At 51.9% G+C, this 26,128-nt stretch overlaps 13 protein-coding genes across 13 annotated transcripts; 6 read left to right on the forward strand and 7 right to left on the reverse strand.

Moving 5' to 3' along the window:
• Positions 1–469: 469 nt before the first annotated feature.
• On the reverse strand, positions 470–3,080 carry P153DRAFT_340021 (succinyl-CoA ligase-like protein subunit alpha; the record flags this gene model as incomplete). Its single annotated transcript, XM_033665852.1, has 3 exons — positions 2,284–3,080; positions 1,632–2,225; positions 470–1,579 (listed from the first exon to the last, which is right to left on the reverse strand). The coding sequence occupies exons 1-3, from the start codon at positions 2,719–2,721 to the stop codon at positions 470–472; spliced, it is 2,142 nt and encodes a 713-aa protein (XP_033523693.1). The 5' UTR covers positions 2,722–3,080.
• An 873-nt stretch (positions 3,081–3,953) lies between these two features.
• On the forward strand, positions 3,954–4,623 carry P153DRAFT_396592 (uncharacterized protein; the record flags this gene model as incomplete). Its single annotated transcript, XM_033671495.1, has 2 exons — positions 3,954–4,028; positions 4,115–4,623. The coding sequence occupies exons 1-2, from the start codon at positions 3,995–3,997 to the stop codon at positions 4,621–4,623; spliced, it is 543 nt and encodes a 180-aa protein (XP_033523694.1). The 5' UTR covers positions 3,954–3,994.
• Positions 4,624–4,719: 96 nt separating this feature from the next.
• On the reverse strand, positions 4,720–5,851 carry P153DRAFT_366717 (ubiquitin-like protein-like protein SMT3). Its single transcript, XM_033668110.1, has 3 exons — positions 5,714–5,851; positions 5,358–5,661; positions 4,720–5,277 (listed from the first exon to the last, which is right to left on the reverse strand). The coding sequence occupies exons 2-3, from the start codon at positions 5,589–5,591 to the stop codon at positions 5,215–5,217; spliced, it is 297 nt and encodes a 98-aa protein (XP_033523695.1). The 5' UTR covers positions 5,592–5,661; positions 5,714–5,851; the 3' UTR covers positions 4,720–5,214.
• A 117-nt stretch (positions 5,852–5,968) lies between these two features.
• On the forward strand, positions 5,969–6,701 carry P153DRAFT_366718 (DUF1903-domain-containing protein). The gene is made up of 5 exons (XM_033668111.1): positions 5,969–6,098; positions 6,149–6,212; positions 6,268–6,314; positions 6,364–6,455; positions 6,501–6,701. The coding sequence occupies exons 1-5, from the start codon at positions 6,096–6,098 to the stop codon at positions 6,535–6,537; spliced, it is 243 nt and encodes an 80-aa protein (XP_033523696.1). The 5' UTR covers positions 5,969–6,095; the 3' UTR covers positions 6,538–6,701.
• Positions 6,702–7,068: 367 nt separating this feature from the next.
• Positions 7,069–7,722, reverse strand: P153DRAFT_385523 (uncharacterized protein; the record flags this gene model as incomplete). The annotated part of the gene is made up of 1 exon (XM_033670435.1): positions 7,069–7,722. The coding sequence occupies one exon, from the start codon at positions 7,720–7,722 to the stop codon at positions 7,069–7,071; it is 654 nt and encodes a 217-aa protein (XP_033523697.1).
• A 267-nt stretch (positions 7,723–7,989) lies between these two features.
• Positions 7,990–9,664, reverse strand: P153DRAFT_290752 (MFS general substrate transporter; the record flags this gene model as incomplete). The annotated part of the gene is made up of 4 exons (XM_033663726.1): positions 7,990–8,403; positions 8,456–8,957; positions 9,002–9,230; positions 9,286–9,664. The coding sequence occupies 4 exons, from the start codon at positions 9,662–9,664 to the stop codon at positions 7,990–7,992; spliced, it is 1,524 nt and encodes a 507-aa protein (XP_033523698.1).
• A 319-nt stretch (positions 9,665–9,983) lies between these two features.
• Positions 9,984–10,534, forward strand: P153DRAFT_340032 (nucleic acid-binding protein; the record flags this gene model as incomplete). The annotated part of the gene is made up of 2 exons (XM_033665853.1): positions 9,984–10,343; positions 10,435–10,534. Exons 1-2 carry the CDS (start codon positions 10,033–10,035, stop codon positions 10,532–10,534), a joined length of 411 nt encoding a protein of 136 aa, XP_033523699.1. The 5' UTR covers positions 9,984–10,032.
• On the reverse strand, positions 10,436–12,446 carry P153DRAFT_366722 (glycosyltransferase family 58 protein). Its single transcript, XM_033668112.1, has 4 exons — positions 11,933–12,446; positions 11,593–11,837; positions 11,267–11,545; positions 10,436–11,213 (listed from the first exon to the last, which is right to left on the reverse strand). The coding sequence occupies exons 1-4, from the start codon at positions 12,159–12,161 to the stop codon at positions 10,551–10,553; spliced, it is 1,416 nt and encodes a 471-aa protein (XP_033523700.1). The 5' UTR covers positions 12,162–12,446; the 3' UTR covers positions 10,436–10,550.
• On the reverse strand, positions 12,243–12,735 carry P153DRAFT_17255 (uncharacterized protein). Its single transcript, XM_033662306.1, has one exon. The coding sequence runs from the start codon at positions 12,624–12,626 to the stop codon at positions 12,324–12,326; it is 303 nt and encodes a 100-aa protein (XP_033523701.1). The 5' UTR covers positions 12,627–12,735; the 3' UTR covers positions 12,243–12,323.
• On the reverse strand, positions 12,616–13,991 carry P153DRAFT_366723 (RNA exonuclease 4). Its single transcript, XM_033668113.1, has one exon. The coding sequence runs from the start codon at positions 13,928–13,930 to the stop codon at positions 12,845–12,847; it is 1,086 nt and encodes a 361-aa protein (XP_033523702.1). The 5' UTR covers positions 13,931–13,991; the 3' UTR covers positions 12,616–12,844.
• Positions 13,992–14,099: 108 nt separating this feature from the next.
• P153DRAFT_340042 (P60-like protein) lies at positions 14,100–15,720 on the forward strand. The gene is made up of 3 exons (XM_033665854.1): positions 14,100–14,270; positions 14,320–15,258; positions 15,308–15,720. The coding sequence occupies exons 1-3, from the start codon at positions 14,137–14,139 to the stop codon at positions 15,522–15,524; spliced, it is 1,290 nt and encodes a 429-aa protein (XP_033523703.1). The 5' UTR covers positions 14,100–14,136; the 3' UTR covers positions 15,525–15,720.
• Positions 15,721–16,011: 291 nt separating this feature from the next.
• P153DRAFT_396600 (uncharacterized protein) lies at positions 16,012–21,796 on the forward strand. The gene is made up of 4 exons (XM_033671496.1): positions 16,012–16,472; positions 16,580–16,700; positions 16,747–17,955; positions 18,363–21,796. Exons 1-4 carry the CDS (start codon positions 16,127–16,129, stop codon positions 21,667–21,669), a joined length of 4,983 nt encoding a protein of 1,660 aa, XP_033523704.1. The 5' UTR covers positions 16,012–16,126; the 3' UTR covers positions 21,670–21,796.
• Positions 21,797–24,163: 2,367 nt separating this feature from the next.
• On the forward strand, positions 24,164–25,893 carry P153DRAFT_340050 (amino acid transporter; the record flags this gene model as incomplete). Its single annotated transcript, XM_033665855.1, has 4 exons — positions 24,164–25,001; positions 25,052–25,213; positions 25,266–25,516; positions 25,566–25,893. Exons 1-4 carry the CDS (start codon positions 24,198–24,200, stop codon positions 25,891–25,893), a joined length of 1,545 nt encoding a protein of 514 aa, XP_033523705.1. The 5' UTR covers positions 24,164–24,197.
• Positions 25,894–26,128: the final 235 nt, after the last annotated feature.

Consider the following 26,128-nt stretch of genomic DNA (forward strand, 5'->3'; position numbering starts at 1 on the left):
GGGGGTTGGACGTGTATAGTAGATAGGTAGGTAGGTAGGTAGGTAGCCAGAAATCAACATACAATCATGATGTACCTTTCCTTGGGAGTGTGGCTATCTAGATGTATAGGGATTGATAGTGGTGGCGCTTGGGTATGTGTGGAAGTATGAAGATAGGGAGGAAGGAGAGAGGGGGGAGGGAAAGAAGATACTTGACAGTCGAGAATTTGCGCTAGATGTATATTGTTGGCTGGACATTTGGGTGTGAGACTTCTAGAGTAGGCGCATGTGGTTGTCACGACTGGGTTGTAGGATTTAGGACATAAGTGTATAGACTGTACCGAACTGAATTGAATTAGATGGCTACAAGCAGTCCTGAACAAGCAGAGAAAGATGTGAAACGTAAAGATTATGGTGGGGTGTTTGTCCTTCCATGTTGCTGCTTTATACACAGCCAACATCCTAATCCAGTGTATTCCATCCAACCCCATCACTCCCCCTCCCCCTCAGCAACCACAGCAGCAGCCTCAGCAGCAAGTTCCCCCACCCTCCCCACCGCCTCCTCAAACCCATCAAACGCCTCAATCGGCAGCCCGGCCTCCCTCAATATCCTCCTCCCCTCCACCTCATTCGTCCCCTTAATCCTAACCACAACTGGCTTCCGCACCCCCACCTCCCTGAACGCCAGCACAATCCCCTCGGCAATCATATCCCCCAGCGTCAACCCACCGAAGATATTCACAAACACGACGCTCACACGCGGGTCCGCCAGGATCAGTTTGAACGATGTGGCAATCGTGCGGGCCGTCGCTTTGCCGCCTGTGTCGAGGAAATTCGCTGAGGTAGTGGAGGGCAGGAGGCGCAGGGCGAGGACGTCGTTGACGTTCATGGCTAGCCCGGCGCCGTTTACTAGCGTGCCGATTAGGTTTTTGGGCTGCGGGGAGGAGGCGGGAGAGGGCAGTGTGTGGTACACTATCCCGCTCTCCTCTGCTTCGAGCTCCACGGCGGGGATAAGCGATGTGTCGCGTAGAGCGTGCAGGTCGGCATGGCGCTTGTTGGACTTGAAGGCTGCGTCGTCGAAGACGAGGTACGGGTTGTAGACGTGCAAGGCGTCTTCTATGGGGGATAGGGCGAGGCTGACGTGTGCGTCGATTGCTTCTTTGTCGCGGTAGAGGGCCCAGAGGTTTTTTATTAGCGCGGTGGTTTGCGCGGCGGCTTTGGGCGGGAGGGCGTCGAGTTGTAGGTGGGCGATTGCGGCGCGGATGGCTTCGGGTGTTGGGCCGGCGCGGTAGTCGAAGGGGAAGCGGCGGACGCGGTGGTGGAGGTGGGATGGGTTGGCGGTTGGGGCGGCGATTATGGATGGCGAGCGGGCGGAGCGTGCGGGGGAGATGCCGATGTAGTGTGTTGAAGGTGGGGATTGGGGTGGATCTGTTATGTCGATATTGTAGGTTTTGAGGAGGGTGGAGGATTGGTCTGGTGTGAGGTGGAGGCCGCGCTTTTGCTGGAAAGGTGTGGATACAGCGGAGGATGCGAGAGGGCGATGAGAGGAGCGTGATGTGTGGTATGAGCGGCGTTGCTGTGCCTGGGCCGCTGATTGCTCCTTTTCTCCATGTCAGTTTTGTTGTAGAGTCGATTCTAGGTCAAGGACTTACTATCTTCCTCACGTCTCGACCAGACTTTGCGAGGATACTCTTCATGACACCGCCAAACTTCGCCGGATGGTCGACCATAGTCACACCGACGCTCTCCAGAGCCTTGTACTTTGACTCTGCGGTTCCCTCTCCCAAGCCCGTCCACGCGCCAGCATGGCCCATGACTTTGCCCGGTACCGCTTGGAAACCCCCCACGACGGCAGCGATAGGTTTCGGGTTCTTGACGCGCTTTTTGTAGTCTTTGATCCATTCCGCTGCTTCTTCTTCTGTTGTTCCTCCTACCTCACCCACAAGGATGATGGCTTCTGTGTCTTCGTCTTGCTCAAAAACCTTCAGCGCGTCTACAAAGTTCGTCCCTGCAATTACATCGCCGCCCACAGCAATACACAGGCTCTGACCCAGTCCAGATCTTGTCAAAGAACCTACAGTTTCGTATGACAAAGTACCTGATTTAGCCACAATACCGATGTGACCGGGAGAGAAAGTAGGCAAAGGTTGAAAGCCGACTCTGCAGCGCCCGATCGCAGATATTATGCCAGGTGCGTTGGCTCCTACAAGTCGCGATTTAGATTGCGATTGTAGCATAGAATGTATCTATCCCATTATTAGCGACCATGGCATCTCTATTCCCTTCTGCATTCGTCCCACTCACCCTCATGATATCATGCAGCGGAATATGCTCCGCGACCGCAACAATGAGCGGGACCTCAGCCTCAACCGCCTCCTCAATAGCAGCAGCCGCTTGATGTGCCGCCACGTAAATCCCCGTCACATCAGGCTTCAACTGCTCCATGGCTGCTCTCACAGACGGCAGGACAGGCAGCCCCAGATGCTCGCCTGAACCACCAGGTTTCACTCCACCGACAACATTCGTGCCCCATTCAATCGACTCTTTTGCATTCGCGGTGGCTAGTTTGCCGGTGAACCCTTGGAAGATGACGCGTGTGTTTGCGCCGATTCTCAGGTTCTGGATTGTGTCGTCGTAGCCGTTGCGTCTTGATGTTGTGGAGAAGGCGGCTTGGGGTAGGCGATGGAGGGATTGGGTTTTGAGGATCTTGCTGCTGAGGCAGCGCGTTCGTTGGGGGAGCATGATAAATTAGGAGAGCTTCAAACTCTGGGTAGAATTGAAAGATATGGAATTGGGTATATGCAATGGGACGATATGTAGGTTTGTTCCGCAACCCTGGCTCAGGTCCAATCGACAACGCTGAAATTCGATGATGACCCGACCCTGTGAGTGTATCTGTCTATTGTCTATGTCGGTTGGTGGTTTATGTGAGCTTGCGGAAGTCTTGTAACTACGACGTCGGGATGTTCTGGAAATAACCGGGGGAGGGAAGAACGGCTACTTCCAAGTAACCGAACTTGTGCCCCTCATAACTTTTGTCCTCGGGAACTCGCCATGCACTGTACTCGTGAAATTGGTAGACGAAAGAAACTCCAGCGATGGACAAGCAAGTTTGTTCGATGGAACATGATGGAGACTTGGTAGTTACTTCCTCACATAGTCGCGAGTAAAACAGGCTTAGAGATCTCAACATCGACAGCTTCAATATTCGTCTGCACCGAGGTACCTGTATGGCCTTTGTTCTTACCTCAACCCTCGCAATTCGACGTGAGTATTCCCATAAGGGAACCCATCTTCAAAACAAACACACCGCCCCCACGCCCCTCCCGTTCAACACATCGGTGATATCCAACCCTATCCACATGCCCCATCTACATCCAGCAACCTGTTTAACCCCATCCCAACCAACACCAAAACCACGCAATCCCCAACACAGACCACCACCGCGTTCCCATTGAAACCCCACAACTCCACCCTCTACCAAAATTTCCTTCCCAAGCCCCCAAACCCAAGAAGTCTAGAAGCCACGGCGGACTTCGGCTCCCTAGCAAGAAAACGACAAGTAACAAGTCGATCTGACGTTGCCCAGGACCCTCGGACCCATGACGCGCACCCTTCCCCACACTTGCTGCAGGGAATCGGCGTGATATGCGTGTGTAGTGTGTAGTGTGCGTGCGGCGACTCCATACAAAGTCGTTTCACGTCACAGGCCAGTGCGAGGGTAAATATAGATGATGATGCTGCTGCTCAGGCCATCCCCTGAGACGTGAAAAAAAATCCTTACAAAAAGACATTCGAGCGCCTTTTCTGAAATTGTTGGAAAGGAGAGGCTTTGTTGTTTGACATATATATCAATTGAGATCTCCTGTTCGCTTTCCCCGCATTTCTCGTTGCTCCCAACAAGAAGCTCCATTGTAAAACCCCGCAAAACACGCTTCACAGCTCGCTCCCCTGCTCCCCAGCTATCTGCCAACAAACAAACAAACGCACACGACCACACACAAAGACATTAAACATGGCGAGCATAGACAAGACCCCCAGCGAAGAAGGTACCCCACCACCTCCCAATCCCACATCTCCAACCCTTCCAACGCCCCTCCCCAGCAACTCACCCAAAGCTAACAACACCCCCCAGAAATAGCAAGCACCCTCACGCACCTCAAGCTCAGCACCACCGCGCCCCAAAAGCCCGCACACAAGCCAAAATCCAAGCCGGTAGCAGACAGCTGGGACGACAACTCCGGCTCCGACACGGAGCGAGAATCCTCCCCGCCGCGCGCCGGGTCCGCAACCGCGCTCTCGCCCACCGCAAGCGACGGGCCCGACCCCCCACCACCAACCCCCGCGTCGCCGCCCGCATTCGACTTCCCGGACAACTCGCCCTACGCCGCGGGGTCGCGCGATAGGGACGCGGGTGCGGCGCGCGGCGGGCTGGATAAGCGGCCTGAGAAGACGACGGCGGTTGCGGGGCGGATGATAGCGGGGGCGCTGGGGGTGCGGGCGCCGAAGCGGAGCGAGGAGGAGAAGGAGTTTGATCGTGCGGTTAGGGAGAAGGAGAGGAGGAGGAGGGGGGAGGAGAAGGAGCGGGAGAAGAGGGAGGCGGAGGCTACGGAGCTGAGGAAGAAGGCTGTTTGGGATGATTAGCGGTGTGGGTGTGGGTGTGGGTGTATATTATTTGGACTTGTATATTGGGTTGGGGATGGGGGAGCTGGGATGTAGCGTTATTGGGTCAATGATGCTTGCTTGGATCAGGTTGTGTGTATTGCTTTGTGGTTTGCAGAGTCGACAGTATGATGTAGAAAAATTATACGTGTCGTTGGGTGTAAAGCTGTAGATCCTGTCTCACTGCGTTTTCCAGCAAGATGTCTCGGTATTGTAACAAGACAAAAGACTTTCCAGCACATTAATATCCAACTAACCAGAGCAAGTCTTCTCGTGCAAGGTGTTGATTGGTATGAAATGAAATTCAATCGCATACGGCGTCCGTGAGAAACTATATGAAAGCACAAACGGCACCGCCCAAAGCGAGCCTGATGATTCCTTGACGCCAGAAACCGAGATGTGCATATCACAAGTAGAAACTCCTCCTCTGTATGCCTTCTTCAACGTCGCTAAAACCAAGGGTATTCATCGTCGTTTCGCGTAGCCGTGAGGTGGGAGAGTGTAGCGTCGATGCTAAGGGTTGCCGTTATGGCGGGTGCGGCGAGGGGACGGCTCCAAGCGTCACACACTTGGCTACCATGCGCCGCCAATCTGCTCCTGGTGCACTTCGAGTGTGTCGCCGTCCTGCATGTCGAGCTGTGTAGTGTTAGCAACGCATCGAGCAAGATATCGAAACCCCCCGAAAACCTAGGCGGGGGGTTCCGCGCCGCACGTACCGTGTCTGGGTTGTCTTGCGCTGTCACGCGCTGGCCGTCAAATAGGAATCGCACACTGTTGATGTTCTTTCCCTGTCGATCGCAAAAGGCGTTCATGAGCTTGCCGAGGGCGGTGCTGCGCTTGATCTTGAAAAACACCTCGTTGTTGTTGTCCGTGACCTTAATGTTAAGGTGTTCGGACGCACCCGCATCCTCCGGCTTCTGCTGGACGTTGGGCGAACCGTTGTCAGACATCCTGGCTTTGTTCGAGGCGGTTTGTGTGCTGTGGAGGTGGTTTGTATGTGTGCGAGCGCGAGAGCTGCTACTGGGAAGCGTTAATCGGAGTGGAAAGCAGGTGAGAGTAGAGGAAAACGGACTGTGGGCGCGGAGATGTTGCTTTTATGTTGTGCTGCTTGAGTGGATTCTGGCCGGCGGTTGAATTGCAAATCACGTCAGGTAAGGGAAAAGGATGGCAGACTCGCGCAGACGCGTAGAAACTCGTTGCTAGACCGGTGGCAAACGCGAGAAGGCGAGAGAACAGAAAGAGCGAGTAAGTGAGTTGCTGCAGCGGAAGAGCGTGAGGATTAGTGGGGCTACCTACGCATTGGCCATTCCTGGCCTACACATTTCACCTTTACTTTGGTCCAGCCTCACCTTCACCTGCGAGAATTGCGCTATCACCGCTGATCACAATTGTCAGAAATAGTTAAGCGTGCATCGAGCAATTCTTGAGCGTTGCGCCTGTTCACGTGGTTCATCATGGTATGTACTTGATTTCTCACTATCGCGACATCGATTGACCATCAACCAAGGGAGATTTGGAAAAAGACCTCAAGACCGATCCTCCGTGTCACCCACGAGCATGTGCGATTCAAAGTAAGTCGAGATACTGCTCAACACACCCATGCAGCCAGTTAAGCCAAGTACGTAGACTGCATACAGAAGAACAACTACAACGAAGAAAAGTGTCGAAAAGAGGTTTGTCTATTCGCGCAATGTCTGCCAAAACGAGTCTGACATGCAGCAGGTTGACGCTTTATATGAATGCTGTAACGCATTTTACCAGGAAAAGGGAGATAGTGCAAGTTGCGTGAGCTGTCCCAAAGCTCCGCTCCTCAGGTATGTTTTGGTTTCCTAAACGTAACCAAATCCTGACCAATTCAGGTTAAAACTGAAGCAACGTGCTCAAGGGAAAACTTGAGACATCGGACTCTCTATTAAGTGTAAAAGTAGTATATAAGCTGTGTTCTCGATGGGTTCTATAAGCAGCAACACCACAATAATAAAATGTCAACGGCATGTTTGGCATGTTTTCTAAGAACTAAGGCACACAACTTCTATTCCGATGTTGAATGTAGTTGTCAGACTGTTACAAAATTTTACTGCAACTTAGTTTCGGTACTCACACTTGACTAAGAACAGCAGCTCAACGAACAAGACGTACTGCAGTACCGCGGAATTGTAGCAGAACAAACAGGCCTTCTTTCTATCATCACACTCATCTAGCCTTGACAGAGCCTCTGGCAGATATTGCGAGAGGTAGAGTATAGTATGCTCTAGATTGTTTAGCTTATGTGTTTCTTCGGGGTTCTGCGGCTAGATTGTACTGTAAGACAACGGGTGAACTGTTGACAAGCCTCCCTCATATGGCGCCTGAAAAGACCACTGTCACACTATCCAAGTCCAGCCCCTGAACGAAAGTACACCCCAGTACAAAGCCCCCCTACCATCCTCAAGCCAACGCCCCAGCCAACCCCACAATCCCACCAACACCCATCAACACCGCCCTAACCCCATTCATCCATCCAAACCTCTCCAACAACTCCCCAACCTCCCTATCTTCCCTCTCCCCCGTATCCCTCCGCGTCTTCTCCATCGGCCCACTAAAATCCGTCCACTGACTAACATCCTCCTTCCCATCCACCGACTCCTCCGTATTCCGCAGTCCAAACCCCTTCCGCGCACGGTACTCCGCCGACGCAGCGCTCCTCGTCCCGCCATACTCCTCGTTCCGCTTGATGAGCTCGAAGTTCGTAGGGACCATGACGCGCGTGGACCATGGCGCAATGGAGATAGTGAGGACTGCGGCGGCGAGGTAGAGGGCGGGTTTTCCCTTTGTAGCGTGTTGGAGCAGGGTTGAGAGTGTGAGGGTTGTAGGGGGGAGGGAGGCGTAGGCGAGGTAGGCGAAGCCGGTTGAGGAGATGAAAGCGGCTGTGGGGAAGATATGGGAGCCGCGGCTGAAGAGCCAGCGTATCATGGGGAGGGAGCGGGAGGCTGGTTGGGAGCGCATGAGGGGCACGTCAAAGAGGGAGAGGCTTGCTATGCCGCCGGAGGCTAGGAGGGCGGTGGAGATGCTGAGGATTTGGAGGGCTTGGATTGCGGACATTGTGGTTTCAGGGTGTTTGCTGTGGTGGTGGAAGTTGATCGACTCTGTTCTTAAGAAAGGATGACTTGGTATGCTGAGCTGGGAATATGGGAAAACTTGGGTACTATTTATATATGCTGTCTTACATGTTGACATGGACAGCTCGGCGCGCGTGGACTCCGTTATCACGACGCATGACGTCATGTTCTCCTCAGCAAGCCCATCGGCTCATAGTTAGGCCTCGCGCCTACTCGTACCCAAGACCGAGTCCATACTTCGTTGGCGAATCTACTCAGTTCGCTTGTGAACCTTCGGCAACGCAAACCAGCAAGCGAGCATAGCGCCATAAAGCCCAAGGCAAACAGGGTGAAGCACCCATGTACCAGCAGCCTGAGCAAGAATACCAGTTGTAAACGGGGCTACAGCCCCTCCAGAGCTTCCCGCACCACCAATGAAGCCAATGGCTGTCGTTTGGATGTGGCGTGGCATGGAGCGTGAGAAAACCGTCTGCGCACATGGATAAACAGGACCAAGCAGTAGACCCAGAAGGCACACTGCAACGGCATTGCCGATGATGTTGGGGGTCAACCAGGCCAGGAGCTGGAGGACCACGGTTCCTAGTGTGAGACCGACAACGAACCATCGTTCGCCTATCTTAGGCGCAGCATGAGTGAGAACGAAACGGCCAACGGTAATACCACCCTGTATTGGTATTAGAATCTCAACTGCAGAACGTAGAGGTACCACAACTTACCCAGAAGCCAGCTGTCACATAACCGACCTTTGCTGGGTCACCATCTCGATAATTGATCAAGTACGAAATGAACCAGCCCGATATGGCCACTTCTGCCCCTTGATAGGCGAAAATGAACAAAGCGCCGAAGATGGTTACCTTGTTCTTCAATGCAAGCTTCAGATCCTTTGATTTGGACTCGGAATCTTCATCAGCTGGTTGACGACTAGCTGTGAGTTCAATAGCATTCAGCAATGTTTGCGGCGAGTCTTCTTGATAGGACCAAAATGCCCAGGCGGCGAAAGCAATGCAACATAACCGTAGTCCTATCGTGATGAAGTAGAAACGCGACCATAGGATGCCTCGTGAAACGATAGCAGTTCCGATGATGGGTGCGATGATACCTCCAATGCCGTAGGCCCCATGAGACGCGCCGAGAATAACACTGGAAGGGTGTGTGTTCGCGCAGTACACGTTGTTTAGTGCTAGGTTCATGGCCGCGCCGTAGCCCAGAAGGAAGAAGCTAGCGTTGTCAGCGAAGTACTGAAGATTGAGCTGATGACATACGAGATAACCACAAGAGCATAAGGAGGTGTGCAGACAAGGATGGTGTAGGCCGAAAGCTGAATCAGTTCAGCTAGGATCAGTGTCTTTGCTCTTCCGATTCGACCAAGAATGACGTTGGTGAAGAATGCGGCGAGAATGAATCCTGCTGCGTTCCCGACAAAGACCAATGACATGATCGTGTGAGAAGCTTGGTAGTACACTTCCATGTACGGAATAAGAGCACCAACAACTGAAGAGGGGTCAGTGACTGTAATCGTTGTAGAAGGCCCGGGGCTCCCACGTACCAGCATCGTTCAGCCCGTTCGAAAAGTAGATCAAACAGCAGCATAGAATTCTCCATTTAGTCATCGGGTCGCCGTTCCACATGCGTATCAACCCAACGGCTTCTTCTCTTGAAGGAGAGGGTGGACGGCTCATCTCAAGCGCATTTGGTGTCTTTGGCGTTTGTGGCCATGCTTGCGGCTCTTGCTCTGAGGAATTGGTTACCGGATCTGTAGACATATTTCGAGACTTTCCAGCTAGCACGTCCTCAAATCCACTGTCCGGCAGCACACCCACATCTTCGAGCCTCTGTGGGGCTTTTCCCTTGCTCTTTTGAAGTGTGGGCTCCGGACTGGCAATGTCAGAGACAGGCTGGATATCAAAAAGGCCGTGATGTCGCATCTTGTGAGTAACGAGGGCGTCTACTGATGGTCACAAAGGTTGGCTGAAGTATGGTCTGGGAGATGGAAAGAACCCAGGTTGATATCACAATGGCTCGTTGCTGAATAATTCAACGTTGACACACGAATCGACACTGAGCCAATGGCCAGGTCGATATACGTCAATCCGCATGCCGTTGTGGAAACACTGAATGAGTCAGTTAGTGAACCACTGAACGGCGTGCTCGTGCTGGCAGGCACGAATTGCCCGTCTTGGCTCGCCTGGCAGCTCCTTCCCATTCCCCGCTAAAAACGAACCTTGGCCCCGCTACCCCTGGACAAACGCACCACAACCACCACGATCATCCCGCACACCCCTCCAAACCGAAAATGCCGCGACCAAAGCGCAACGTCCTCGCGACGATGGACTCGACACTCACGCCACCAGACACGCTTCCGCCTAGTAACTCTCTTGCCCGCATCACGAAAGCAGAGGGCAAGAACCTGTACAACGCTGAGCTTCCTGATGGGACAGAAGTCCTCGTTGAGCTGGAAGCCAAGTTCCGCTCCACAATTTGGATAAAGCGGGGCAGTTACGTGCTTGTCGACACTGCGGCAATGGCAGACCGGGAGAACAAGCTAGATGGAGAGATTGTGAACGTGGTGCGCGACGAGAAAGCGTGGAGGAAGATGGCGTATTGGTATGTGAAATGATTATCTATTTAACGCAGAAAGGGGTATCGTGTGCTTTTTTTCGGTAGCACAGCATGCTAATCAACGCGTAACAAAAAGGCCAAAGGAATTCGCCAAAAAATCAACATACATCGCCGACAGCGATGAAGAGGAGTCGACTGTGGGGAAAATGCCGCCTGCGGACTCGGACGAGGAATGAGAGCGGACAGAGGCCACTATTGAAGAACTGCGCGCCCCATCGTAGTTTTCTCATCATACCCCAACACGACCTTGTCGTCGGCCATAGCGTTTTCAAATGCCTCCGCACGATCAAATTCCCCTTTGGTACCCCACCATGCACCCAAAACTGTAACGGCCAACACAACGACCACAGTCGCTGAGCTTACGGGCGTACTTGGAAACACATTCCATGCCCACTCTTGCGCGCCCCAGAGCGCATATTGGACCACGGGGTGGAAACCTGCTTTCCACAGCAGAAACGGCGTTGTCCACGCGATGTAGGCGTAAAATTGGTAGTGTAATGATCTCGCGCAGAGCATGCCGATTGTGACTGCAGTAAGGATGGTTGTCATGATGAAGTCGGGCGTCACTTTGCGCGCCATTTCGTCTTGATCTCTGGGTTCTTTTTGCGGGAAAGCGAGCTTGATGAACTGGCGGGGAGAGCGTTTGGAGGGCTTTATCCAGCGCGACTTCGCAAACCAGACCAGCAGGCCGACGTGAGCAAGCAAAAGGCCGATAGCGAAGGGTTTCGAGAGAAAGGTTGATTTAGGGACGAAGCGCCAGTTCACAGTCCACTTGTAGAGGAAGACCCTGCTGAGTTCGAAGGCTTTGGCGAAGTAGGAAAGCGATTGTTTGCGGAAGGGGTACCCGTAGAGAATCTTGCGAAAAGTCAGTACTTAGTTGGGAGCAATAAAATGTAGTGCACACGCACCGAGACCTGGAGCATGATCATAGCCTGTGTCATTGCTTCTCTCCCTCCCAACTTCTGAATCATTATGAGGCCAATCGCAGGCAACGGCAGCAGCAGGCTCATCTTAATGTTAAGCCCAGTGCTGTAGAAGAAGCTCCCAAGATGCCATTGATTCCGTTGGTAGCAGAAGATTGCCAAAAACATGCCCAGTAACGCGAAACAGTCGTTGAAGCAGCGTAGCATGAATATGCTGTGTAGTCGCTTCGAAAGAACGAGTAGCGGGAAGACATACGGCGGGACCTATTTTCGTCAATTCACTCCTTTTATCATCTCATCGCGCGACGTACCTTTGCCTTTTGATAGCACTGAAAGACGACTGCCAGCGTAATAAGATACAGAAGCGCAAACAGATACTGCGCAAGCAGTACGTTGTCCCCACCATCCGTAAGCGCGTAGAGTTGTTTGAAGACCCAAACATGTGCGCCCGGATAGACCAGGGGGCCCGTCGCGCCCTCAATTTTCCTGTAGTCTCTCTCGCCCTTGAGATAAATAGCAATCTGCTCCATATACGACTTCCAGTCGATTTCCGTGTCTGCGAATCATGTCAGCACGTGATGGACGCAAACGTGGCTTGTCCGTGGCTGGCTGAAGCTGAACGGCGGCCGTGGGCTCGAGCGAGCAACGTACACGGGATCTTGTCTATTATTAAGCCGCAGAGGGCAGCGTCCGCGACGAGCAGTAGCGGGACCATCCATCGCGTGTGGTCTGGGTTGGATGCGAGGTCGACGATGCGGGAGGTGAGCGACGGCATGGTGTGATGGAGAGTCGACGCAGCAGGTTGCCCTGGGACAAACACCTTGCGTTGCGCCGTTTTGTCGCCCGGCGACTGCGATGCGTCCGGCGCTAACGAAGACATTGACGTATTGGTAGGTTGAGTCGAGGATCGTGGCGTTCGACGGCTCGCGGGAGATGGCTGGTTTTTGCTGCAGAAGCGCGGGCCTCGAACGATTGCGTGTCGGTGGTTTAGCCTCGGTCATATACGCGCGTTGACATCACGCGGGAAATGAGCGTTGGGGTTTCAGGATTGTAGTGTCGACGTCTGGGAGCGCGTTTCAAGGATCAAGGAAGAGTGTGACGCTTGTTTGATGGTTTGAGGGCAATTTGGGGACACATTGAGGATAGATCGGGGCTGTGAGGTTGGTTGCGCGGTTGGTTGCGCCTCTCTGACAGGCTGCTTCGTATTGGTTGCCATTAATAGCGACTGCAATAGTCTATGTAAGCTCGCGGTGAATTCAAAGACCGAAAGAGCCGGACACGATAGTCTTGCGAACACAAGACATTGAGAATATACACAATTCCTTTGCTCAATGTGAGGTCGCATCGAGTGTCTCTTGGGCTATCCTGTCTCTTGGGACCAGCTATGTTTACCGGGAAACAAGATCAAGTGTGAAAGTTTTTTAAGATTGATGTACACTAAAAAAATGTCGCCTACAACACCTGCCAAACTCGGGAAGTTTTGACGGGTATCCAAATGCCCATCCCGAAACCCAATGCAGTTCCATAAGCACGCCAAACTTGCCAAACTCGCCAGCCTCATTTTCAGTTCTTCTTCTTCTTTTTTTTCTTCTTGTTCTTGTTCTTCGGCTTGACCTCGTCATCTCCGGCGACGTCGACGTCCACATCGGGCGCAGCAGCTTCGAGTCTGACGTGCCCATATTTTTGGCGAACCTCCTTTTCAAAGTCGCCTTTCTCCAGCCTGAACAGCGCCATAGTAGCCCGTGCATCCTCAACAGAGCTATGCGCACCAACCTGAATCTCCACGCCTAGCAGTTTCTCTGCCAGGAGCTTTAATCCCGGCGTCCGTCCTGGTATGTTGGCCAACGCTCGGAACTTCGAGAACTTGGAGGTGTCGCGGATGAGGCGCTTGTCATGCTTCTGAATTAGCACGTCGAGGTCGTTCTTTACAGCGTGCCCAACGAGTATGCGCCCTCCGAGGAGGATCTTGAGGTCGCTTCGTACTTCTTCAAAGGGTCGCGCGACATCTGGGCGGAGATGCTTGGGCTCGATACCGGACACGGCGGTGCGGTAGTCGGTCACTTCGATCTTCTTAGGGATTTGGACGTAGGAGTCGTAGACTTGGTGGCCGTGATAGTTTACTAGAGACACTCGAGCCAAGGCCGAGTCGCGCTTGGGTTCTGGACCAATTCCAACCATTTCGCAATCCAGCGCAACGTATTTGCCGGGCAGTGCCAGCTCAGACACGCCTTCGTTCTCGACGTCGGGGAAGTCGGGGTGGGGTTCGAGGATGGAGACGGCTTGGTCGACGTCCCTCGAGGAGCTCAGGAGGGGTGTCTGGCGGAGAGAAGGCATAGATGCGCTCGTGGAGAGGGTTTTGGCGTCATGCTGCTTGATTGAAGCCCCAACAGAGGCGGGCTCTTCCATCTTTTGTCGTTTTCTTGACGGAAGTGGTTTCGGTAGTGTGATTGTCGCTGAACCGTTCACAGACTTGGGAGACACGTATGCGTGTTCTCCATTGGCTTTCTGGGGCCTCTTGCGCTTGAGTGGGGGGTGTGTCTCGTTGTCGGATTTCTTAGGCTTCGGAGATGCGGTCGGCGTCGAAGTCTTCAAGGTCGCCTGGAGCTTCTTCCAGTTGGAACTCAGGTTGCTGGGCGCGATTGGAGCCATTTTAATGTCACCTGCAAGGCATAGCGGTGTAAAATTCGGTCTGTGAGTGGTCGTTGAAGAGTGTTCCGTTTGATGCTCCGTTTGAACTGCCCTCTCTCCGCAGAAAAACGTGTGGTCTGTGCGCCAGTTTTTTTGGACAATTTCTCTGCGCCCGTGAAGTCTGCGCCCGCAACTCCACCTCGGACACACCAGAAATTCACGACAACATGGCTGACGCAGAAGCAGCACCGGCACAGTACAAGCAGCCCAGTCGCAAGGGCAAGAAGGCCTGGCGCAAAAATGTCGACGTTACGCAGATCCAATCCGGGCTCAAAGAAGTGCGGGAACAGATAATTCAAGGGTATAGCTCTCTCCCGCGACGACTTCTACATCCTACTGACAGTACACAGTGGTGTCGTTGCGGAAAAGCCCTCGGATCAGCTCTTCGCCGTCGACACAATTGGCTCAGCCGACATCCAGAAAGAAGTAGCCCGCCGTCACAAGCCCCTCAAGGTCGACGAGATCCTCGCCCAGCGCTCTGCCGTCCCCGCAGTCGATTCCCGCAAGCGACTAGCAGACCTCGACAGCGAGGGCAAAAGAAAAAAGGCAAAGGTCTCGGGCAAGGAATACGACAGGCTGAGGGCCATCGCATATGGAGGCGAGCAGGTGCAGAAGGATGTCGTGCAGACTGGCAGCGCTGAATACGACCCGTGGGCCGTGCAGGAAGTCAAGGACGACCCCAAGTTTTCTTTCCTCGAGAAGAAAAAGTTGAAGGTCGAGCCATCCACACTGAAGCGCGCGCCCATCTCCATGGCCAGGGACGGAAAGATCATCCCCGCAGTGCGCAAGCCCGCCGCGGGGAAATCATACAACCCCGACTTCCAGGCCTGGCAAGAACTCCTCACACGCGAAGCAGACAAGGCTGTTGAGGCTGAGAAGAAGCGCCTGCAGGAAGCCCGCGAAGAAGCCGAGCGCATGGAGCGTGCCGCCGTCGAATCCGAGTCCGACTCTGGCGAGGAGAGTGTATGGGAGAGCGAGTGGGAAGGCTTCAGTGACAACGAAAATAGCGAGCTGAAGAAGAAGAGGCCAGAGAGGAAGACACCCGCACAACGCAACAAGATCAAGAGGAGAAAAGACGCAGAGAGGCTGGCAACACACGAGGCGAAAGTCAAAGCCAAGGACCAGCAAGTGCAAAAGATCAAAGAGTTGGCCAAGAGTGTGGCAGAAAAGGAGAAGGCGAGAGCTACCGCGAAGGAGATCCTAGCCAAGATGGACAAAGCAAATGAACCTCTTTCAGACGACGATGGCGAGGAGGAGGAATTGAGGAGGAGAACCCTCGGCAAGGCACCGTAAGTCTCTGCTCCATTGATGTCTTCACGTCCAACTAACACATCCCAGTATCCCCGACGCCATGCTCGAAGTCGTTCTTCCCGATGAACTCCGTGACTCTCTCCGTCTCCTCAAACCAGAAGGCAACTTGCTCAAAGACCGATTCAGGAGCATGATCCTCCGCGGCAAGGTCGAGCCGAGGAAGCAGATTGGAGAAGGCAAGAAGAGGAAATACACCGTGTCGGAGAAGTGGAGCTACAAGGACTGGGAGCTCAACAAGAAATAGATCAATACTTCGGAGGGGTTGGACGGATGGAAAAAGTTTCAAGATATATACCCGTTTACGTCTTCCTGACTGTTCTTGTGCGAACTTGCTATCTGGCTCTTGTGCTCCTGTGCTCCTATGATGTTGGTCGCGCTGGGAAGCTCCGTGTCTTCTCTCTTCACCTTTCCCCATGGTATTCTCTGCATCCTATGTTTGTCCAAATATTTATCCAAGCCTAAACTCTGGATGTAGAGAAGACCTCTGGACTTTTTCTACTTGGTGCAATGGTACCCCGGCGGTCACTAACATACAAGAGGACTATATACAAGATGAGACAATTCAAGCCATGTTTTCAAACGCTCGTTGAAACTTGGCTAAGTCCCTTGATGATGTTGATGTTGTGAACACAATTTATCCCAGCGGATCCTCCAACGTTGGATAAATCTGGGGTAGCGTGCATGGATGTCAAGCCGCGTCATGAGATGTGGAACCTCTCCAACATGCACAATTCCAATCTCTTTCATTGTCGCGTTCAATCGCGTTGCCAGGCTTCTTAATGTAACCACCATCAGCAACCTCTTGCAAAAACACAATCCATTGGAGCTCTGCAGCCAATCGACACAATGCCTCCCTCCTCGTCGCGCCGCGAGTCAGCATCGAACAGTACAGACGGCAGCTCCCCGAAGTTCACGCCGTCGCCGCGCTCGTCGAATTCCTCGAACAGCCTACCCGAGACTAGCGAGCCGAAATCCTACGAATTGCGACCGCTTGCTTCGAATACCCTCGATACATCTAGAGACGATGAAGATGAGGACCTTATACCGAGGCAACGGCGCGGTTCCGTGGACTCGGTGCAAAGCTTTGAGCTGTATACTCCAGATGAAGACAAGCAGGTTTTGCGGAAACTGGATAGGAGGCTGGTGCTGTTTATGGCGCTACTGTATTGCTTGAGCTTCCTGGATCGGTCGAGTGAGTGATTTCGTCACTTGGTGTGGTGTGCACAGGAGGGTACGCATGGTGGATATGTGGGTTGTCATGGGAGGGGGTTCGGGATATCGACTGACGAAGTCTGGCAGATATAGGAAATGCTCGCATAGCTGGGTTGGCTGATGATTTGAAATTGAGCTCCAATCAGTATGAGTGGCTGCTTTGGGCTTTTTATATCACGTATATTGCGTTTGAGTGGATGACGCTCATGTAAGTATTTATGTCTTCTTGTGTGGGTTTTGCTGATTGTTTTTAGGTACCGTATAGTACCGCCCCATATCTACATCTCTATTTGTATCCTATCCTGGGGTATAGTTGCGTCGCTTCAAGCGTTGTCGACTTCATTCGGCTTCCTCCTCGTGCTGCGAGCACTTCTCGGCATTGGCGAGGCTGCTTTTGGACCCGGCGTGCCTTTTTACCTCTCGTTCTTCTTCAGACGGCATGAGTTGGCCTTTAGGACCGGTCTGTTCATCTCCGCAAGCCCACTCTCGGCATCCTTTGCAGGAGCTCTAGCTTGGCTTATTACCAAAGTCGGCAAGCACAGCCCCTTGAGTCCTTGGAGACTTCTGTTCTTGCTCGAGGGCTTCCCTAGCGTACTTGTGGCGGTGTGGGCGTGGGATTTTGTGCCAGATGGTCCAGGTGTCGTGAAATGGTTGACGCCACGGCAAAGGAGAGTTGCTGTGTTGAGGTTGAGACAAGAGAAAGAAGATGAGGAAGAGGAACACTTTGATGAGAAACATGCTGGAAAAGGGAAGAGCAAAGTCAACTTCCGCGAAGTTCTCCAGACGTTGAAGGACCCCAAGTGCTACCTCACTGCTTTCATGTTCTTCAGCTGCAACGTCGCATTCAGCTCAATGCCCGTGTTTCTGCCAACAATAATTCGCGACATGGGATATGAATCAATCACAGCGCAAGGTCTTTCGGCACCTCCCTATCTGTTCGCGTTTGTCGTAGTCCTCGCAACGGCGTACTATTCAGATCGTCTACAGTCTCGCTCGACGTTCATCATGCTGCACTCCCTACTTGCGACCCTTGGCTACACTATCATCGCAATCTCCGGCTACTACGAACTTCCTAACACAATGGTCCGCTACATGGCGCTCTACCCCGCCATTGCGGGCTTCTTCTCAGTAATCACCATCATCATTACCTGGACGATCAACAACCAAGAGAGTGATAGCCAGAAAGGAACTGGGATGGCGATTCTGAACATCATTGGGCAGATGGGGCCTCTGGTTGGGACGAGCATTTTTCCAAAGGAAGATGGACCATGGTATGTTCGTGGCATGGGCATCTGTGCGGCATTCATGTTGTCAGCCGGTGTTCTTGCAGCAGTGCTGAGGTGGGTTCTGATCAGGGAGAACAGAAAAATGAGAGAAGACAAGGGTGGAGGAGATTATGCGAGTGTTCCTCTTGAGGAGGGCGCTACTACGAGGAGAACGCAGAAGAAGTTTGAGTTCATGTTGTAGGAATGAAATGAGCATAGAGATTCGTAGATGTTACTTGTTGGTACCCAGACACGTGGTGATGCGCTATGACGGCCGCCAAGACCTTTGCACCTCAGGAAAGGCAGTCTTGCTCTCTCACAGCAACACTGCCACTTTGTCGCAACGGCTCGCTTTTACTTGAGTCGTTCGCTCAGACGTAACGGCTAACCAGAACGTCTTGATTTCGGGCTGCAGACTTTTGTTAACTCCTGTTGATCACACTGTCGCCATTTTACTCTGTTGTCGAAGCGCAAACATGCCCACATGATATGCACTAATACACAAAGCGGCCGCTCGATACATTTTGATCTGGCAAATCTGAAGAGATGGAACGCTCAAGGTCGAGACCAGATCACAGGGAGAGGACTAGCTCAGTCGCGTCCAGAGCAACAACATCACAAGAAAGTGTGCGAGAGAAGGCGGATGGATTCGAAAGAGAGCCAGTTGCAACAGGAAGTCCACGAATAGCACCTCAAAATGGTAGTCCAATCAGCAACTTCAAGCCAGAGGCTGACCTGGAACGGGTGCCCAGAATGTCTCGAGGCGATACAGAATCGATCAAATTTGGCGGCGAAGAAGACGATCCGACTATTGGCGTATCCTTCCAGAGGTCAACGAGTCCAGCTACTGTGCACAAAATCAAAGGTGTCACGTATGAGAAGGTTGGCGAAAGCGGAATCAAGCGAATGCACAAGTTTTCGCTCTATGAGACGCATTCGCGCTATTATATTATTGGTTCCGATATCATGGACAAACAGTACCGAGTCCTCAAGATTGATCGTACAGCGCCACCAGGAGTTTTGAATATCTTCGAAGACGATATCTTGTACAACGTGCGAGAGATGAATCAGCTGCTTTTGACTATCGATGATGGTAACAAAGCGCACGGAGGCATGAAGCTCAAGCTTGGTTTCTGGGGTTTGCTGGGCTTCGTCAGATTCACGGATGCATACTATATGATCTTAATATCGAAGCGATCGCAAGTAGCGATGTTGGGCGGTCACTATATCTACCAAGTGGACGGCACAGAGGTGGTTCCTCTTACGACTGGTCCGATTTCACGCTTTCAGAAAGACCGCAACCCGGACGAAACGCGGTTGCTTGCTATCTTGAGCAATATGGATCTAACGCGAGGATTTTACTACAGCTATTCTTACAACATCACGCGAAGTCTCCAACAGAATATTATCCACGAACGAACAGCTCTCAACGAAGGAATCGGAAATGCTGACAGGGATTTCCAAGATATGTTTGTCTGGAACAATCATCTTCTGGACCCTGCTCGCACTGTATTGAAGAATGTCTACGACTGGTGCCAGCCCACTATACATGGTTATATCGATCAGGCCTCTCTCGATGTTCTGGGTCGCAAGATATTCATCACGATATTAGCTAGGCGATCCAGACACTTTGCAGGGGCCCGGTTTCTGAAGCGTGGAACAAACGATGAAGGGTACGTCGCCAACGACGTAGAAAGCGAGCAGATTGTGTCGGAGGCACTCACGACATCCTTCCACGCAGCAGGACCGCGTCTGTACTCAAACCCCACATATACATCCTACATTCAGCATCGTGGGAGTATCCCAGTGTACTGGACACAAGACAATACCGGTGTCTCACCAAAGCCGGACATCGACTTGAGCCTTGTTGATCCCTTCTACAGCGCTGCAGCGATTCACTTTGATAACCTATTCGAGCGGTATGGCGCACCTCTCTACGTGCTCAACTTGATCAAAGCACGAGAACGCACGGAAAGGGAGTCGAAGTTGCTTCACGAATACAAGAACTGCATCGACTACCTTAATCAGTCCCTACCCCAGGACAAGAAGATAATATATGAGGCCTTCGACATGTCCAGAGCGGCCAAGACGAGAGGACAAGACGTAATTGGCACCTTGGAGCGCCTCGCTGAGAAGGTCCTGCAGAAAACCGGGTTCTTCCAGAACGGCGACGAGGAGTTCAATACGCCGCAAGTACAAAACGGGGTAGCGCGGACCAACTGTATCGACTGTCTGGACCGAACAAATGCTGCTCAGTTTGTGATAGGGAAAAGGGCGTTGGGTCGTCAATTACAAGCTCTTGGCGTCATTTCGGGGAATACTGTTGAATACGACTCGGACTGTGTTGAGATGTTCACACACATGTTTCATGGCCATGGAGATGCTATAGCAATCCAATACGGTGGGTCCCACCTTGTGAACACCATGGCGACCTATCGGAAGATCAATCAGTGGCAAAGCAGTTCGCGCGATATGATGGAAAGCTTCAAACGATATTACCACAACTCGTTTCTGGATTCTCAGCGTCAAGAAGCCTATAATCTATTCCTTGGCAACTATATCTTCGATCCGACTCAGCCGATGTTGTGGGAACTGACAACAGACTATTACCTGCATCACGCTGATCCGCGTTCGTTGCTCGAAAAGCCTCGTCGAGATTATAACCAATGGTACACCGCCGCACATCTCCGGGAACGCACACTTCCACCTGCGACAATGCCATCTAGGGTACAAATAGCATCGCTTGATGTGGGGATAAGTGCTCATGATGATTACTGGCTTGAGTACTACAGACCACTGGCCATCTCTTCGTTCCTCAAGGTCTTTGCTTTCCGGCTGTCTAACCCTCCACGTCCTGGACGAGATTGGAGAGACAATGTGTTTCCATCACGTGAAGAGAACAGGTCGCCGTTTGTGCCGCGCAAGAAAGCGCATGAACATGAAGTGCAACGCAAAATTTCAAAGAAAGAGAAGGCGCCCCGGAAAGGCGTCACTATCCTCGATCCATCAAACGAGACTGACGCGCGCTTGAGCAACATGATGGCTCAGCGACGACACTATGCACATCTCGGCATTCCTGAAGTCCACTCGCCTGTCAAACACTCGATTCTTCGGGACCCTCATTTCGAGACATACATGCCGTCTTCCACACCAGAATCATACAATTCGATGTACTCGCTAGCAAATTCGACATCGACTTCGGCGGGTCTGTCTTCAACCTTGAACAATGGGTTCAAGCCTGCCGACAAAGCTCTCATCAACCAGTGGACATTGGTTCAATTCTACGAAAACAGCATCAACCCTTCAGTCTCTCTTGCAGAAGAAGAAGAGTACACGCGCTACATAGAGCACCCTCTCATCCTACCCCTCGTCGTGGGTACGGAGGTGCCAAGTGCGGACGACCCCGTTGCGACGGAATTCTACGAGTACCTATGCACAACTGAAGGCAGCCCCCATATATCCACAAACCCAGATGACGAAGGCGTGCGCCTCGCGCCCACCGACCTTCCCCGTCTCGACACCGACATCAACTCCCTCTACTCCTTCCAATCCCAAGCACGCCCCACAACTTCCCACTCCGTCAGCACACCCTTTTCCCACGCACCTTCATACTCATACCCATATCCGCACAACCCCCACCCGCACCTCGAAACCTCGTTCCTCGACGGCGTCGGCGTCGCGCCAGCGCTGCAATCATACACTACGCTCGGCAACGGCAAGTTCCAAACCGCGGAGGAGGACATTGAAGAGTTTGAGGAGTTCCTCCAGGTCAAGGATAATCCGCTGGATGTTGAGGATGACGATGGGACTGCGAAGAGGTATAAGGCTTATCGGCAGTGGCTGAGGGGGAAGAGTTTCTTCAAGCAAAGTAAGGTTGATCCCGAGTGGCAGAATCAACTCCCTGTTAGGTAGGGGGGGTTGGGCTTTTGGACTTTGGGGAGTTTTGGTTGGCGTTGTTGTGTGCGGGGTTTGCATTGTTAGCATTTGTTTCATTGGGTGGTCGTTTTGGGGGGTTGTTTGGTAGTGTATTCAATGAGCTGTGCTTATGTGCACTTATCGCTTCTCATATTTGCCGTTCACGATACATGCAAAAATACTGCAAGTGTTGGTTTGACCTTAAGTCACACTGATGTGAAAATAAGTGATATGTCTGTTCAATGTTTATCGAACGCATATCTACTCACGAAACATAACGCACCATAACCCGCTAGATAAATCTGACCTAGGCTTGCCTGCTTGCTTCTTGGTCTAGAGGTTGGGTCTATTGAGCACTTCGTACACTCCTGCTTTCTTGACGTTCTTAATTATCTCATGGACTGAGCTGGAGGCCGTGTTGTCTATCTGAGGTTTGCTCAAGAGCCGGGCTTTCGAACCTCTTCCACTTAGAAGCAAACGGTCTAGAGACAGTCGCAAGATATCACTTCTTCTAGTCATTCTCATCTAATATTGTGCTGGCTTTGAGATATTATATAGCACGCAACCACTGCTAGAGGTAAATATTCCAAAGAGCAGTTTGAGTTGTTTCTACACTGGTGGAACTATATTGTGGAATAGAATTGCGTGCCTAATTTGTCCAAATACTAGGTCTACTACTATGTTGTTTACTGCAGGATATTCATTACACAGGATGCCAGCGAGCACATTGATGGCCTGGCATGTACAAGCCATAATGGCGATGGGTCGTGTATCTGATTCTACAGGATCACCGAGCTGTACATCTTTGACAATTTAATAGTATTATCTTCTGTGCTTCCCAACACAGCGCTGAGACTTCCATAGTAGGGTTTCCTCTGCTACCTACCTAGTCAATTTTTTCGGACAAAGGGTAACCTGGAGGGCTCTGCTTTTGGCTTTTGCTATGATCATCTTTTGGGCGTGTTTTGAGGTCTGAGTGGTTGCTCTCATCCTTCAGTGGATCGGTGAAGATCATATCCAAAAACGATGATGCGAGGCTTACAGGGGTGGTGATCGACCTACGGGGGAATGGATTAAGAACAAATAGGTCTTGAACCTCGAGACTGTAGCTTCTGGGTTGAAAAGTAGCAGTCACCAGTAGACACGTCGAATTTCTACGAGGGACTCTTCTCCTGCAGTCCTCGACGCCGCCATTTGTGCTTCTGTTTGAGTTGGCAAAATTCCTCCGTGGGTACTGGTAAACAGCTCAAAAAGAATGGCACTGATGGACTTTTTCGTGCATTGTGTGACGTTGGCTTCCGCCTCATCTGCAGAGCTGCAGTCAGGTCATACGAGTATCAAGCCATGTCGTAAGAGGTTCCGGAGGAGTTGCTTATTCAAGTAGCGGTGTCTCGTGGTTGAGGTAATTATAACTTCCAAAGTCACCAATTCCTTGTCCATTGTGTTCCAACTCTCGCAGTCGCAGCGTCGTGATCAATAAAACATGAAATTGCCTCATCCTGTCTCAATCGGGTATCGTAGGAGGACATGTGAAAAAGCAACTCGCCGGTTCCTGCAACCCTAGATCCTTTGGGCTTCTTGGGGTTGATCCGTGTGCTGCATCGATGTGCCTAAAATCCTGCTGGAGCTTGACGCCCTCGCAATTCCGTGTCATGATCGACCCTTTTCATAGCTTCTCCAGGGACCTCGCACTTCAGGCTGTCCGCAATGTTACAATGTACCATTTCGGGCTCTGCGAATGACGATCTGCTACGTGTATGCTCCGCAAGGCGGTCCGAACTCCTCTTCCTCACCATCATCGATGCTGACAAGAAATTTCGCCCAGCTCTTTCATAGTGTGACCTTGGTTTGGCACACAACCGTTGGGCGTTTGTAATTAGCAGGTAGAGGAAACAATCGTCAGGCGGTGAGCTTGAGAGATTCAGGGCTCCGCGGCTCAAGTCGCGCTTGGGGCTTGGACTTGGGCTTGGGCTTGGGCTGGGTCGATTTCGTGCGTCTGCCGTTGATAGTTTGCACAAGGTGAGGTAATTGTCATGTCCAGTGAGCTAACTCGGCATGTAATGACAAGTGCTAGACTATAGCCGCGTAATCCACTTGCATGATGGAAGGAATTTGCCTACGGCGTTGACTGCAGCAGGCCAAGAACTCCCCTCATTGGTGCATGTGCATGAGTTAGTCTGTGGTCCGGCCCTTCTATTGGAATTTTAATCGAGCCTCGACAGGCATGGGAAGGCTACCTGAATGTGGTGCATATGCAGCCGGAGTACTGACAGGTGGGAGTCAGTAGGTTTATGTATAATAAATATTTGGTGGGTGGAGAACAGCTTTGACTGGAGTTTGACAGTAGCTCAGTCCCATTCTAGGCTGTTAGTGTGCGAGCTCTAGAGCGATTCTGTCGGGACAACGGGGAGAGCCGGGATAGCTCGGACCACGTGATCTTCGAGCACGTCATTGGATCGGTGGGTGATCCCGTTCACCATCAACTTGCAGCCTCATACATCTCGAATTTATCATTGACAACAACGATGGCTTCATCAGAGACAGCGCCTCTTCTGCAGCCGGATGCGACTGAGTCATCTGCAAGAGAGGAAAATGCTCGCGCAGAACCAAGAGGGTTTGCGCGAAACCTTGGCGCAATCGATGGCTTTGCCCTCCTCATCAGCATAGTCATCGGTTCTGGCGTTTTCTCATCCCCAGGATCAATAGACGCAAATGTACCATCTCCAGGTGCTGCTTTACTCATCTGGCTCGTGGGCGGAATTCTAGCATGGACTGGTGCGCTCACGATGGCCGAGCTGGGTACCGCATTTCCTGGCGAGGGTGGCATTCAACCCTATCTGTCCCACATGTATGGGGAAGTATGGGGCTACATGGCTGCGTGGTCTTGGATCGTTGCCACAATGCCGGCTACGCTTGCGATCCTGAGCATTGTGTTTGTGGAGTCGATCTATTCGAGTATGGGCATTAATGAGCCTGAGCCGCCAATGACACACAAGCTGCTTTCCTTGCTTGTCTTGGTATCTGTCACGACGTTGAACTCGATCAGTACAAAGACTAGTACGAGGTTGTCTGGGTTTTTTGTTGCCATCAAGCTGCTCACTATTCTCCTGCTGATCGTCGCTGGGTTGGTTGCAGTCTTCATCTTCGCGGGAAAGAGTAAAGATTACGGAGGTGGTGATTGGCATAAAAGCAATTGGTTCACATCTAGAGACACTGTTCTACCCGATGGGAGTCGGCTTGACTGGAGTAAAGTGACGACATGGGAGTCGCTTGGTTACTACTCTACAGCACTGTATGGAGCGCTATGGGCGTATTCAGGATGGGACAAGGTATGACTGATTGATAGCATATGAACAGTCCACACTAACAGGCATGATAGGCAAATTATATCTCATCTGAACTCCGCAATGTTGTCAAGCAACTTCCTTTGTCTATCAACACAGCCATCCCGACCATCATCATCTGCTACATTGCTGCGAACACGGTCTACTATGTGCTACTTCCATGGAAAATTGTTTCAACGACAGACGCCGCCGCCGTGGTAAGTTATATCTATGTTGTTCCGGAGTGCGGTTGAAACTGACTGTTTACAGACTGCAGTGGCCCATTTTCTCGGCAAAGGCGCTGCCTACTTTGCCACAGCCCTTATCTGTCTCGTCATTGCCGGCTCCGCGCTGGGCAACTCCTTCGTCGCTGGCCGGATGACCGTCGCAGCGAGCAACAAAAATTGGTTTCCACGTGTGCTGGGAACTGTAGGTCAAATCGGGACCTTGAAGGTGACCAAGGCAGGAATAGAAGGCGAAGAAGCTGCAGACGAAGCAATGGACAAAGGCGAATCTCCCATGTGAGTCAACCGCACCATACCAAGTACGTTGGATGCTAATCACGCCCAGTAATGCGTTGGTACTCAACACCGTCCTGTCCGCGGTCTACATCTTGATGGGAAACATGCGCATCTTACTTACTCTCAATGGTCTCGCAGAGTACGCGTTTTTCTTTCTCACCGTCCTCGGAGCCATCATTCTTCGCTACAGGGAACCTGACCTAAACCGTCCTGTCAAGCCCTTCATCCTAATACCTATCTTGTTCGCCCTTATCAGTGGTTTCGTGGTAATCAGAGGCGCCGTCTTCGCCCCAGTACAAGCGGCCCTGTTAGTAGCGATATGGTTGCTTGGCGCGGTTTTGTTCTATCTTCGGAAATGGATAGTTAGTAGACAGTAGGGATGAAGATGTTAGTATTTAACGTTACGCTAGTTACCCCCCTGTACAAGGAAGCTAAGCCGCATCTGCAGCATTGGCATGAATTTAAGCTTTCATGGTTAAACTATGATCTTGGATAACACGGTCATGTCACAAGTAGATAGTATGCTGCCTGAAATGGGTTAGATTGTGCTTTGGCCGTTGTGGTCCTTTTAAACAAATCCCCACTTTCCAAGTCTTACACAACCACATGGCC

This window comes from Dothidotthia symphoricarpi, assembly GCF_010015815.1.
Source record: "Dothidotthia symphoricarpi CBS 119687 unplaced genomic scaffold P153scaffold_10, whole genome shotgun sequence".
In the NCBI taxonomy this organism is placed as follows: Eukaryota; Fungi; Ascomycota; class Dothideomycetes; order Pleosporales; family Dothidotthiaceae; genus Dothidotthia; species Dothidotthia symphoricarpi.